This window comes from Astyanax mexicanus, chromosome 19 (assembly GCF_023375975.1).
Source record: "Astyanax mexicanus isolate ESR-SI-001 chromosome 19, AstMex3_surface, whole genome shotgun sequence".
Classification (NCBI taxonomy): Eukaryota; Metazoa; Chordata; class Actinopteri; order Characiformes; family Acestrorhamphidae; genus Astyanax; species Astyanax mexicanus.
Window position 1 is genome coordinate 4,122,501 of NC_064426.1, and position 15,575 is coordinate 4,138,075.

General features: G+C 40.3%; 1 protein-coding gene across 1 annotated transcript in view; it reads right to left on the minus strand.

Moving 5' to 3' along the window:
* xylt1 (xylosyltransferase I) overlaps window positions 1-15,575 on the minus strand; it is a 118,051-nt gene that overhangs the window by 32,167 nt on the left and 70,309 nt on the right. The window contains exons 3-4 of the mRNA XM_022676094.2: window positions 9,064-9,236; window positions 3,190-3,392 (exon numbers count right to left, since the gene is read on the minus strand). Coding sequence (XP_022531815.2) covers window positions 3,190-3,392; window positions 9,064-9,236 — 376 coding nt within the window. The remainder of the gene's footprint in view (window positions 1-3,189; window positions 3,393-9,063; window positions 9,237-15,575) is intronic.

A 15,575-nucleotide genomic window follows, 5' to 3' on the forward strand; every position in this document is an offset into this window, starting at 1 on the left:
GGAGGATGAAAGACTTCAATCTATTCCTTTCATTACACCACTCCTCACAGGTGCTCACACACACACACACACACACACACACACACACACACACACACACACACACACACACACACACACACTCACACACACACTCACACACACACTATCTCCCCACTGACCCATGGCTGACCTCAGACACCTTAATAAGAGGGACCATCCACCTACTCACAAACACACACACACACTATAGTCACACTATAACCATTTAATGCTAAGCTAAAACGTTCCATTAGGATGTTTCAATGCTAAGTATGCTAAGTTGTTGCTAAGGTATTTCTTAATGGCTACACTGTTATTTCAGGTGGTTGCTCTGGTATTTTAGGTTGTTCTTCAGAACTCAGAACCCATAGGAGAGAAAACCACCACAGAGCAGCTATTATTATTATTATTATTATTATTATTATTATTATTATTATCATTATTATTATTATTATTATTATTATTAGTAGTAGTAGTAGTAGTAGTATTTGGGTGGTGGGTCTTTATTATTCACAGCACTGCAGTCAGTGATCAGCACGGATTAGCATGGTGGTGGTGTATGAGGTGTATGAGGTGTTAATATGTGTTGTGCTGGTGGTACAGTGAGTGGATCAGATACAGCAGCAGTGCTGCTGGAGTTTTTAAACACTGCGTTTAATCATCACTCACTGTCCTCCACTCCAATATTACACACTCCTACCTACAGCTGAAACACCTTGTAAATAAAGTAGTAGACACGGTCAGAGACAGAAGCTCTGAATCTGTTGCTGCACAGTTTTTCAATGTTGGTTGTCCACTGATATGTTTAAGAACTCCAGCAGCACTGCTGCTGTATCTGATTCACTCACTTTACCACCAGCCCAACACACACTAACACCTCATACACCACCACCATGCTAATCAGTGCTAATCACTACATTTAGCACAACGAGGATCAGCAAGTTTTTAGGTTTTCTTGTTCACGACATCTCGTTCAGTAGCTCCTCCATTTCCACTCGCTGTTGTGTTTACATGGATTTCCGTGGAAACGCGTACCTAAAGTGTAAATAGCTATTTTATTAAATGCGAGGAGACCAACTCAGAGATGTGCATCTGGACGGGACTAAAATTACCGGAGGACCAGAGAAAAGAGTTCAGCGAAAAACAGTAGATAATATAACCTGTGGGATTGTCCTGAGTATTGAAGAACAGAGTGAAAGGAGGATATTAATAAAATAAAGTATACAGAAAAACAGATACTACAGGACAAATACTGTAATTATTATAGAATTACAGAGTGTCCTATATGATCAGTAGAGCTGAAAATATAAATATGGACATGGTCATAATGTTATGGTTGACTGGTGTCTATGACATCATAATTCACCCCCCAGGCTTAATGCAGCCTCACGTTCACACGTTTTTCTTTCCTTTTTTCTCTCTTCTTTTTTTTTTTTTTTTCAGCAGGCCCGTGTCGGAGCGCCGTGCGAAATGAGACTGTCGGCTCGGCCTCCCAGACAGGCTGGTTCCAAATCACACCTAAACCCGGCCCTCGTGCGAGATAAAACGAACGGCTCACATCTCTTTGATGTCCCAGTTTAAGGAGCTTTAGCTTAAAGCTAACCGCCCCCGTCTCTCTCTCTCTCTCTTTCCCTCTTTCTCTCTCTCTCTCTCTCTTTTTCTCTCACTCTCCGGTGTGTATAGGGCCGTTGTGGGACCGGCTGATAGAGCACCTGGATTAACCTCGGACGGCGGCGCACGGAGAGCCGGCCGGAATTTATCACCCACTCCTATCGATCCCCCGCCCCCCCCCCACACCCCCCCGATTCCTGAACGCTGCAGGAAAACAGTCCGTGTGATCGATTTTTAATGCGGGAGAAAGACAGAGATACCCCACATCTCACCCTCCGTCCATTACACACCAAATACTTCCACACGCACTAACAGCATCCACACTGACCACACCTCACAACACAGACCACAGATGGGCCTCAGATGGAGGTCTGTTTGCGGGATCGTCTTTCAGGTAGCTGGAGCTTGTCCGCTGGGACATCACTTCATTATTTAGATGAAACTACTGGAAGAAACTGGACTGTTTTCTGTGCTCCCATGACCACAGACGTAAAAAAAATACATTTATGAAAACTACAGCTCTGGAAAGAATTAAGAGAGCACTTCAGTTTTCATTTCAGAATCAGTTTCTCTGATTTTGTTATTTATAGGTTTATGTTTGAGTAAAATGAACATTGTTGTTTTATTCTATAAACTACAGACAACATTTCTCCCAAATTCCTAATAAAAATATTCTCATTTAATGAATTTATTTGCAGAAAATTACAGAGAAATGGCTGAAATAACAAAAAAGATGCAGAGCTTTCAGACAAAAGCTCAAATAATACAAAGAAAACAAGTTCATATTCATAAAGTTTTAAGACTTCAGAAATCAATATTTGGTGGAATCATGTTCTCCTCCACCAGTCTTACACACTGCTTTTGGATAACTTTATGCTGCTTTACTCCTGGTGCAAAAATTCACCAAGCAGTTCAGTTTGGTGGTTTGATGGCTTGTGATTATCCATCTTCCTCTTGATTATATTCCAGAGGTTTTCAATTTGAGGTATACAAATACTAAGCGCTAGCTTATTTGTCATTGAGAGGTGAATATTATCGGCCTGTAACCTGCTGCTAACCCCAGCTAGCACTGCTGGAGCAGCATTAGCATTAGCTGCTAACCGCACTTGCTCTTTCTTTTTGCTTTGTGTATAAAAATAGACCAGAAAGTAGACATTCATTGATAGTGTGCCTTATAAACCGGTGCAAAAAAAAACAGTAATATATATTTTTCCACCTTATATATATATATATCATATTATATTTCATATGCAGGATGCACAGCATTATTTTTTGCAATATTGTAATGATTTTTAAAACCTTAATATAGATTTTTTATTATTTATTTAATTATTATTATTGTATTGTATCCTCAGTATATCACCAGGTCTTTACTTACTTATACACAGCACACACACACACACACTCATACAAACACACACAATTTATCTAGAACCCTGTAGCGAAGTACTGCCAATAGAATATGACCACACACCTACTGGCAGCACAGTTATCCTCTTCACCACTGTATAATATAAATCACTGCTCAGATAAACTCAGCTCACTTCACTGACTCACCTGATTGGATAATCTGCGGCGCTCAGGTTGATGAAGAAGTCCCAGGGCCACTCGGGCATGGCCAGCAGGTCCCTCATGCTCTGCAGGTACATGCTCAGCAGGCTGGCTCCGCCCCAGATGGTGGACATGCGCCAGGGAGTGACCCGTACGTTGGGGTACTGGTTAGAAAGAGCTATCATCTGCCGGTGGAGGAAGTTAGAGCGCTGCAACAACAAAAAAACAGAAACAAAAAGAGAATTTATTTAGAACTTTAGCACATCAGTGTATGTTACATGCTGGATTAACGATGCAACGACGTGACTTTTTCTCTTCCCCTGCCTCCCACCATCCCACTCCACTCTTCTTTAGCTGGCTTTGATCCCGTTTGTGTTGTAACTCCACGTCCCTCCTACGATTTTAACAGCTCATGAAAGAAGAGCAGGAGGAGAGGAGCCAGAACGTCACACAGAGAGAGAGAGAGAGAGAGAGAGAGAGAGAGAAACCGAGAGAGAGAGAGAGAGATACAGAGAGAGAGAGAGAGAGAGAGAGAGAGAAACCGAGAGAGAGAGAGAGAGAGAGAGAGAGTCTAATCACAACTCCTTTTAAATTGTTATTGATATCTTATTCATTTACCTATTTTCTATGTATCTATATGATTTACTTTAATATGTAAGATATGTTAAGATATCTATATGTATAGTAACTACTTGTTTTCATTGTTTTGGCAAAAGTTGTTAATTGCAATTCATGCCAATAAAGCTATTTTAAATTGAAAGAGAGAGAGAGAGAGAGAGAGAGAGAGAGAGAGAGAGAGAGAGAGGGTGAGGGAGGCAGAGTTGAAGAGAGAGGAAGAGCTGGAAAGATAGAGGAAGATAGGGAAAAGGGAGAGAAAGAAAGAGAGAAAGAGATACAGAGAAAAAGAAAGAGAGGGAGAGGGAGAGAGAGAGAGAGAGATACAGACAGAAAGAGTCTACAGTGAGTCTAATCACAACCCTTTTTAAATAATTACAACATATAACATTGTTATTAATATATTATTCATTTATCTATTTTTTGTATTTATCTATATGATTTACTTTAATATGTAAGATATGTTAATATATATTTTGCAATTACCGCATTTTTCGGACTATAAGGCGCACCGTATTATAAGACGCACTATCAAAGAACGCCTATTTTCTGCTATTTTTCCATACATAGGGCGCATCGCATTATAAGGCGCGTTAAGTGACACTAGAAAGGGTGCCTATATCAAAGTGAACAGGGGTGGCGCCATGTTTCCCTTCCCCCACCGGGGGTGGTCGCTTGCCGGTGGAGCGTCTCAGTATATATAAATCTAGCTTTTTCAAAGTCAAACGAGTGCTGGATATTAATCTACACAGATTCCTCTCCTGAAAACTGTTTATTTGGGTGAGTAACGTGCTTCAGTTTATTTACAGTAAGCTTAGATTTCCAGATGTCCACTAAGGCTTGCTGCACCAGCGTTAGCATAGCTATCCGCTAGCACGCTAGCTAGTCACCTAAACTAGTAAAGTTAACCCAAACTTAAACGACAGCGTTACACTGAGTAATCCTGCGTGTTCTGGTAAGACAGTGAGATATTAGCTAGCGATTCGTCCCCCGTAGCTTGTTTTAACACGGTAAACAAGCAGATTACAGGCTGATAAAACTCACCTCTGAGAGAGTTAGCGCTTAGCATCTAGCTAATGCTAGCCAGGCAAAGCAGCACAGACTTACAGGCCGATAACTCACCTCTGAACGGTGAACGCTTAGCGATTAGCATCTGACTCTAATAATACTGCTCCAGCAGTATTAAAAGTGCTAAATTTACAAAATACCGATCTCTGAACAGTGAAAAAGCTAGCTAGCTAAGCGGTTAGCATCTAGCTAATGCTATTGCTGCTCTGCACGGAGTGTGTGTTTACTGCTCCTTACACCTGACGGGTAAAATTTAGATAATACTGATCTCTGAACAGTGAATAAGCTAGCTAATGCTATTGCTGCTCAGCCTCGGAGCTGCACGGCTCTGGACTCTGTATAGCACTGAAACTCTGTATAACGCTGCACGGAGTGTGTGTTTACTGCTCCTTACAACCTGACGAGTAAAATCCATACAAAAGGCGCACCGTATTATAAGACGCACTGTCAATTTTTGTGAAAATTAAAAGTTTTTAAGTGCGCCTTATAGTCCGAAAAATACGGTAATGCCAATAAGGCAATTTCAGTTGAAAAAAAAAGAAAATGAGAGAGACAGAGAAAGAGAGAAAGAGAGAGATGGAGAGAAAGAGAGGTGGAAAAAAAAAGAGAGAGGGGGGGGTGAGGGAGACAGAGTTGAAGAGAGAAGAAGAGCTGGAAACAGGAAAAAGGGAGATAAAGAGATAGAGAGAAAGAGATACAGAGAAAAAGAAAGAGAGGGACGGAGAGAGAGAGAGAGAGATTCACAGACTCCGGATGATTGACTGATTGAAAGGCAGTCGTTTTATCACATCCTTTAGAGATTACAAGACGGCGGCTTTAAAGCCCACCAACCAGCCTACCATTGACTCATTCCTGCCCCAACTTGAAGTAGTTCATTAAGTGTGCGCTGGGACGTGTGTAATTAAGGCCGGGGGGGGGGGACAGTGTCTCCGTGCGTGTGTGTGCGTGTGTGTGTGTGTGTGTGTGTGTGTGTGCGAGAGCTGCACGTCTGAATAAACAGGCTTTCATGTTCCCCCTCGGTCGCTCGCTGTGTGCAGAGAGAGAGAGAAAAGCGGTAAGTAAGCCACTGAAGTGCTGCTCCGTAATAATCCCCCATCAGCCTTTTCAAACAGCTTATTGAATGAGGAGCGCCGCTCGGAAACCTGCTGTTTATCTAGCAGCCTTCTTTACCCCCACCTTCCCTCCACCCTCCACCCCCACCAGTATCACCCCCACCCCCCTCCAACCCCCCATCCGTCTCCCCGCCTCTGGAGGAAGTTCTCTCGCTGCAGGAGAGGAACACCAGCCCTCCGAAACAGGAAATCTCTGCCTCGTTTCCTCTGTGTGAATTAGAGATGAGGAAGAAATCAGGACTCTAATTCTGACACCAAAAACAAGTCGAACTAAATTTAAAACTATCCTCAATATTTACCCAAGCAGACACTCCTGCTGTGCGTCTCCTGATGCATCACTGCTGTTCCTGACTTTAATTAATATGTAATGAATGTAAAAATGTAACTTTTTTTTGTGCCCATTTTTCTGAACTGCTTCTAGAACACTTCTAGAGCACTTACAGTTGGCTAGGGCAGCTCCAACCAGGCACAATTAGCACTGACATTATCAGGTACAGAGAGACAGAGAGCGAAAGAAGAAGAGAAAGCTGGAAAGAGAGAGAGAGAGAGAGAGAGAGAGAGAGTAAGAGAATGCCTCTTATTCTGATCTAGATATCATGATATAAATAAATAAACAAATCAATACAGTACATTAAACATTAATTTCATACAGGGGTTGGACAATGAAACTGAAACACCTGGTTTTAGACGGACAGTTCTGGTGGAAACAGGAGAGTTGAGGTGCACATTGAATTCTGCCGTGATTTGATCAGCCGTGGTTTTATGTTTTTTGGATACAATCCGGGTTAGCACCCGAACATCCCTTTCAGACAGCTTCCTCTTACAGCGTCCACAGTTAATCCTGTTGGATGTGGTTGGTCCTTCTTGGTGGTATGCTGACATTAACCTGGATACCGTGGCTCTAGATGCATCACAAAGACTTGCTGTCTTGGTCACAGATGCTCCAGCAAGACGTGCACCAACAATTTGTCCTTTTTTAAACTCTGGTATGTCTCCCATAATGTTGTGTGCATTGCAATATTTAGAGCAGAACTGTGCTCTTACCCTGCTAATTGAACCTTCACACTCTTTACGCTCTTACTGGTGCAATAATGTGCAATTAATGAAGATTGGACACCAGGCTGCTCCAATTTAGCCATGAAACCTAAAATCCCACACTAAAATAACAGGTGTTTCAGTTTCATTGTCCGACCCCTGTAGGGCCTAGAATATAGCCCTGTGGGATTCCACAAGATATACTAAACCATGAAACAATTGGCAAATCATTCACAAACTTTTCTGCTCTACGATTAATAACATTATAATAAAATAATATTTATTCTAGAGTTCAAAGGATTAAAGGATGGATTAATTCTTGATTAAACTCATACTGTTTAAAATTTTAATAACATTAAAAATGTTACATTATTTATAGTTTAAACAGCTCCGATCTGAAAAGTAAACAGGAGAAACAGATAAATTCATTTTATATTTATTAAACTGAGCTTGATGTTGTAGGTGTTATAAAGAATAATGGCGCTGGATCAGAATCAAACCTGCACTGATTACAGAGTGCTCTGTATTTACACCCCAACAGCTGCACACACACACACACACACACACTGACATTCTGCTCACTGATACTGCCATACAGACCCGGTTCATACTTATACTGACATTTACACACACACACACACACACACACATACAAGAGCACAATCAGCCCTCCTACGCATACACAAGAGCACACACACACACACACATTCACACAGCAAAGGACTAATCTGATCAAACAGGAACACTGTGTAGCAGTCAGAAGCACAAACACATTCAAAGCTAAATATCATCACAGCCGACTACAAACAGCACCAAGTGTGTGTGTGTGTGTGTGTGTACTTGGTTCATGCAGATGTAGTGTGAAAAGAGAGAGAGAAAGAGAGAGAGAGAGAGAGAGAGAGAGAGAATGTATATATATATATATATATATATATATATATATATATATATATATATATATATATATATATATATATATATATATATATATATATACATACAGTACCAGTCAAAAGTTTGGACACACCTCCTCTCACTCCTTCTCATCTTCCTAATCAACGTGTTTTCTTTCTTTATCAATATTGTTTTTGTTTTTTTTACATTGTAAATTTAATATTGAAGACTATATTAAAACTATACAACAACACATGCGGAATTATTCTGTTTAACAAAGCAGAATATGTTTGAACAAATGTATATAATTTTAATGCATACTAAAAATGCATACTAATATACTATTAAAAAAAAAAACTCATGGCAACTTAAGTATATTTTAGTTACACTTAAAGTATATTGTAAATGGACTACTTTGTGTATTGATGCACATATTGTGTACATCTTAATGCTACTAGAAAAAAAAAACTAACCTATATGGATATGTGGATATAGTGAATATATATATGGCTCACTCCAAAAGAGCCCAAACACAACAGAATACATTTTTAACCCTTTAAATATCAGTAATTTCCACTTTTAAACAACGTCTGTACATATATATGCCTTTAAATCTCATGTTCAGCTGTTTCTATAGTTTTATCATTCTATCATAGAGATGGAGGACATGGCAGAAATAAATCGTTGACTAATCGACTAATCGAAAAAAATAATCACCAGATTAGTCGAATAATAATCATTAGTTATAATCATAATTAGTCATAATCATAATCACCAAAATAATCATTAGTTGCAGACCTAATATATATATATATGTATTTAAATTGTACGCTACTGCTAATTCAGGCGGATAAGGAGTAAGCGGTAGGAGGTGGGAAGGGGAAGGAGGATGTGTGTGTGTGTGTGTGTGTGTGTGTGTGTTTATGTACAGTGTTATATGTAAATAATGCATCTATTAAAGCATCAGTTTTATATTAATGAAGAACCAGATTCTCGTATGCTGGTTCCTGGTCCACGTGGATGTAGTAGAAGTGGGAGGTGTGGTAGAGAGGGTGTGTGTGGGCGTATGCGTGTGTGTGTGTGTGTTTGTGTGTATATATATATATATATATATATATATATATATATATATATATATAAATAATGTATAATGTACCTGGTCCACGTGGATGTAGTAGAAGTGGGAGGTGTGGTAAATGGCCTTGAAGAGACGCTGAACCTGGCGGGCGGCTCGGCCGTGGACCACCAGCACGAAGGCGATCCGCACGGGCACCGCCGGCACCGTCTCCATGGAGTCGTCCTCCCAGTGCACGTTCATACTCGCCTTGCCTGAACACACACACACACGCACACACAAAACACAGGCAAAACACTGTTATTCAGGTGTTCAGGAAATTCCCACTGAGAGTAAAGGCTTTTATGAGCTCTATGTTTCAGAAACACATACCGTATTTTTCGCACTACATTATAAGGCGCACCAGATCATAAGACGCATTTTATGACACTAGTAAGGAACAGGGGTGTCGCCATGTTTTTTTTTTTTTCTTCTAACCCAACAGGTCTCGCTGCTTGTTGGTTGTTGTTAGCTAAGCTAAACTGTTTATTTGGGTGAGTAAAGCACTTCTGTTTATTAACAGTAAGTTTAGATTTCCAGATTTCCACTAAGGCTGGGTGCAGCAGCAGCACTAGCATTAGCATTAGCGGCTAACTGCTAGTAAATGTCGCCCGTCAGCACTACATCACCCTAGGACTGATGAGGGGAAGTTGTGCTCTCTCAGCGCTCTGGCAGCTGATAGCAAGATACATGTACAGGAGTCAAACCAGCAATTTAGCTTTTAAGACTTTTAAAAGTGTTTTTTTTCTTGGAACCAGAGGTAGTTATATGAAACGTCTTCTAAGGAAACCACTTAACGCTTCCGTATATTTGTAAGCATATTTTGTACAGACGAAATAGCCGTGTGTCCATTACAGTGTGATACAGTGTGATGACCCCGCAGAGCCACCATTAGCAAACCCTGACTCAGTCGCGCTCACACTGGTCCAGCAGCCCCTGCACCAGGCCGGCTGTACGGTGATTCACAGCGGAGGATGTGTTTCCAGCCACAAAGACGCATTAGAGAGGCTCCAGCGAAGCCATTAGAGATGTGCACCAGCTAGGGCTGTCACAGTAATTGCAGTATTGATTTATCGCACAATAAATTAACAAAACCTCAATAATTTTTGATAATCGAACACACCTTTTCTTTTTCAGTGCATTTTCTTTATTTTCATGACTATTTACATTGCAGATTCTCACTGAAGCATCAAAACTATGAATGAACACATGTGGAGTTTTATGTACTTAACAAAAAAATGAGCTGTCCTCCACAGTCACCGGACCTGAACCCAATCCAGATGGTTTGGGGTGAGCTGGAGCACAGAGTGAAGAAGGCAAAGGAGCAACAAGTGCTAATAAACACCTCTGGGAACTCCTTCCTTCCTTCAAAACTGTTGGAAAACTTTTCATTTCAGGTGACCACCTCTTAAATGAAGCTCATTGAGAGAATGATGCCAAGAGTGTGCAAAGAAGTAATCAGAGCAAAGGGTGGATATTTTAAAGAAACTAGAATATATATATTTTTTTTATATTTTCAGTTATTTCACCTTTTTAATTAAGTACATAAAACTCCACATGTGTTCATTCATAGTTTTGATGTTTCAGTGAGAATCTACAATGTAAATAGTCTTGCTTTAATAACTTTAGTCCATACACACAGTGTGGACTAAAGTAGGTGAAGAAATACATATATAATTCCCAAACTAATTATAATAAATTATTATTTAAATTTGTTCTTTATCAAAAAAGTGTACAATTACTTTTTTGTGCTATTCTTTTATCATTATGTCAGTGGAATTTAATAGTCTTAAAATGACAAAAAATATCGTGTATCGCAATAATTTCTAGGAAAATATATCGTCCAAAAAAAGTTATTTTATTTGACAGGCATAGCACCAGCAGGGGTGACGGCGGGGCCAGGCCGGGGCCGGGTCCGTGCCCTCCCTCCCCTGCCTCGTAGGGGACACACAGGGAGGCGAGCAGGGTGTAACGGGCAGCTGAGTGTAGCGTAGCAGCAGATCTTAGCATAGCGCTAAAAGCTAATAGCTAAGAGCTGGAGGAAACATTAGACGAGCTATTATTGTCTTGGCACCCGTGGCCACATATCCCGAGCGCAGCATCATCACCTATTGGACTTGAAGTGTTTCATTGGACCCGTCTCAGCAGTAGCCGGTCATGAGACACCATCACTTATCCTCCAGTCATACTCACACACAAATAGCCCACAGCCGACCGCAGGGGCCGGGCGGGGGGGCCGGGCAGGGGGGCGGAACGGCTTTCTAAAAATGAACCGGCGTGTAAACACACACACAGGCTGCTGACAGCACGTCTTCCTTCTAGTAACCCTAGTGAAACACCGTCACTGTCACAAGAAACCTCGGAAGTTCGGCTGAGTCCCAAATGGGTCTTATTTAGAGATTTAAATATTTGGCTCCATCAACAAAACACTGTCTAGTACTTACGACAAAGGGTCACTGGGGACTTAGATGGGGTTACCCAATCCCCCATTGGATACATATCACAATATTGGTCGCTAAAAGCTAACATTTTAGAAATGAAAGCCTTAGCATGCTAATCGCAAAGACGACGCAACAAGGGGCATACAGTACAGGCCACCTTCTCAGACACACCTTCTCTTTTTCAATGCGTTTTCTTTATTTTCATGACTATTTACTGTATTGTAGATTATCACTGAAGCATCAAACCTATGAATAAACACATGTGGAGTTTTATGTACTTAACCTTAAAAAAATGAGCTGAACCTCCACATTCACCGGACCTGAACCCAATCCAGATGGTTTGGGGTGAGCTGGAGCACAGAGTGAAGAAGGCAAAGGAGCAACAAGTGCTAATAAACACCTCTGGGAACTCCTTCCTTCAAGACTGTTGGAAAACTTTTCATTTCAGGTGGCCACCTCTTAAAAGAAGCTCATTGAGAGAATGATGCCAAGAGTGTGCAAAGCAGTAATCAGAGCAAAGGGTGGATATTTTGCTCAGTTATTTCATCTTTTTTTGTTAAGTACATAAAACTCCACATGTGTTCATTCATAGTTGTGATGCTTCAGTGAGAATCTACAATATAAATAGTCATGAAAAAATAAAGAAAACGCATTGAAAAAGAGAAGGTGTGTCCAAACTTTCAGCCTGTACTGTAAATGCAGGCAAACATAAACCAAAAAAAGCTGAAGACGTTGCACAGGAGCTTCTTTAGCCACGCCAAGAACATGGAAGATGAGTGAAATCCATGGAGGAAGACAAAGAGGCACGTAGTACATTTGAAAAGACACAAACGCTTTGTGTAACTCTCACAAATTTAGCTTTGTAGGAAGCAAGCAAAGGCTCTAATTCTACACATGCATCTCAAAAAAATACAATATCATTGAAAAGTTACTGGTTCGGAGAGACATGTCATCTGCTGGTGTTGGTCCACTGTGTTATAGTATCAAGTCCAAAGCAAAATCTTACAGCACTTCATGCTTACCTCTGCTAACTAACTGGCTAACTTTTATATAGATGTGGATTTCATTTTCCAGCAGGACTTGGCACACTACCCACACTGCTCCAAAAGCACCAGTTGGTCTTATATAATATTTTAATTATAAATTTTCCGAGACACTGATTTTTGGGTTTTCACTGGCTGTAAGCGATAATCATTAACAATAACATAGATGACTAAGGCAAAGCTAGCTATGCTAACTTATGCTATGCTATGCTAGGCTAAGCTATAATGATACCAGACAATCAGAACAATTTATAATTCAGGCAGCGTCAGGTTAAAAGGAGTGCCGGTTCATTTTAAGAACTCAGTGTAGCGCTACGCCCGCCGCGCTGCACTCCTGGCTGGAGGCCATGCGGTGGATGTAGGCTGATGAGATGGGCCATGTTGGAGTAAATGACTATAATCTGAGGCTGAAGCGTGTCCTGACTGTCCCGGCCCCTGCGGATAGCGGCTTCAGGGGGCCTGCAGGCTGCCCTGCAGCGCAGGACCGGGACTGTGGGCCTGGAGGCTCCTGTAATCATGTCCTGGAGGTTTTAACCCTCTGTGTTTAAGGAGAGGGACGGCCCTTCCCTGCTTCAAACGCCGTGCCGACGCCCACTCGGTCTGCAGAGGCTCCCTCTCATTACTGCGCACTTAACAGTGTCTTCATCCACACTTAAACAAAAAAAAATGACGGTAATGACCGTCCGCATTGCTCTGGGTTACATCTTCTCTACATGACTCTTTTAGGGTAGGGGGACGTTGAAAAAAAAAAAATAAAAAAAATCTGGTAATGTAGCTGTTATAACTTAAGGTTTTAGCACAAATAAAAAGGATATAAAGATCTAATTTCTTCTTTTTATGAAATTATTTTAAAATGTGTAGTTGTGGTCTCCAGTATGAATGAATAGCATGTAAGAAAAAAAAAGTGCTCCAGTGATCCAGTATAACGTTACTTTAGTCCTGTGGAGGCGTGGACGGGGAGAAACGATAGGATTTCGGCTCTTGCTCATGCATATTCATACATGCAAACATGTCAACTCTGATTGGCTAACAGCACTGCGACAAGGTGAGATGGACACCAGTTAGATTTTTTTTTTTTTTTTTTTAATAAATAAAGACATTTTTACACTAATAACAGTCTTTGCAATGTAATATGTTACTTTACAACATGTGTAATAATGCCCTGCTAAGTGCAGTTCAGCCACCGACCTAGTCTTAGAGTCTTTGAAAAATGAAAAATTCCACTGGAGATTCTATGTAAACCTAGTATAGGTACAGAATGTAAAAATCTGTTTGTTGGCTTAGCCAACAAAACCCCAGGGTGGGTTTTTATTTATTTTTTTGTTGTTGTAACAATGCTTATAAATCTTATAGTGTTGGCAAACCTGTTAATGTCTCTTTTGAATGGAGCCACAATTGTAAGGAACATAAATTTGCTTTGTTTATATTGAATAAATGTATTTAGGAAATATAGTGTAATATAACACAGTGGACCAACTGCTGAACTTCCCGGAAAATCTTTAAGCCCTTCATGCTTCCTTCTACTGACAACTTCCATGGAAAAGCGGATTTCATTTTCCAGCAGGATTTGGCACACATCCAAATGTACCAAATGGTCTTATATAATATTCAAATAGATTTTTAGATTTTCATTGGCTGTAAGCCATAATCATAAACAATAAAAGAAATAAAATTACAGAAATAAAGTATTTTTAAAAGATATTCTTCACTAGAACTGAGTTAGTCTCAAGTGTTTTTTAAGAGTATAAGGAGTATAACATGGATGGTGCTCCATTTAATATTTTTGGAATTATTTGGAGAGTTGAGGAGGAGGGTGGGGTGGGGTTGAGATCATCCAACATCCTGACCTCACTAATTGTAGCCGTGACTGCAATCAAATCCTCACAGCAGTGCTCTGAAATGCTCTCTGGACAGTAGAGGCATTCACTCCAACAAAAGCAGAGAAAACTCTTTTTTATATCCTTAACTTGAAAAGAAACCATGAATAAGAAGATTTCTCAATGCTATAGTGCACTGTAGTGCATTTTATTATGATCTGAATTTGATTCAGGCTACTTGCTGTCTGTTGTGTCTGTATTATCTGTCACTGTTTTGACTTGTTGAGTTTTATTATAGATCAAGAGACCTTGAAATAGAGAAGAGCACACTTTAGTTCCTATGGTGATGGAAGAGGAGAGAACTGCTATGAAGCTCCACTGCAGTTTATTCTGTTACTTACTGTCTAAATCACTTTTAGAGATGCTACTTCTGAAGAACCATTTCTGAGCAAAATGACAATACTAGCTCTGCTGCTTATGTCATAATCCACAGCCACACTGCAGTGTGGCTTTAAGGTGGGAGTCAACATTATAAATGTGATTGAGTTAATCCTTAAGTCTATGGGGTCAAGTCAGAGATAAATCTTTGGGTTTTAGTTTAAGTTAAGTCTTGGATCTCTGGGGTCAAGTCAGAGATTATTGAGTTGAGTATTGAGTATCAACACTATTCAGACTATCAGACACTATTTTTGGGAGTTTTAGTTTGAGTTGAGTCTTAAGACTATGGGATCAGGTCAGAGGTCACAAATCCTTGAGTTTTAGAATGAGTTGAGTGTGTTGAGTCTATAGGCTCAAGTCAGAGATTAATCTTTGGGTTTTAATCTGAGCTAATTTTTGAGTCTCTGTGATCAAAACAGAGGGTTTTAGTTTGATTTGAGTCTTGAGTCTCTGGTGTAAAGTCAGATATAAATCTTTAAGTTTTAGTCTGAGTTGACTCTTGTTCTCTGAGTTTAAGTTAAATCTCTTAAAACAAATCGTTGTCTTATAGTTTGAGTTCAGTGTTGAGTTAGAGATAAATCTCATGGGTTTTAGTCTAAGTTGAGTCTTGAGTCTCTGGGATCAAGTCAGGGATGAATCTTTGGGTTTTTGTCTGAGTTGAGTCTTGAGTCTCTGGGGTCAAGTTAAAAATTCACCTTTGAGGTTTATTCTGAGTTGAGTCTTGAGTCTCTGGGATTAAGTCATAGATAAATCTTTGGGTTACAGTCTAAGTTGAGTCTTGAGTCTTTGGGATCAGGTCAGATATAACTCTTTGG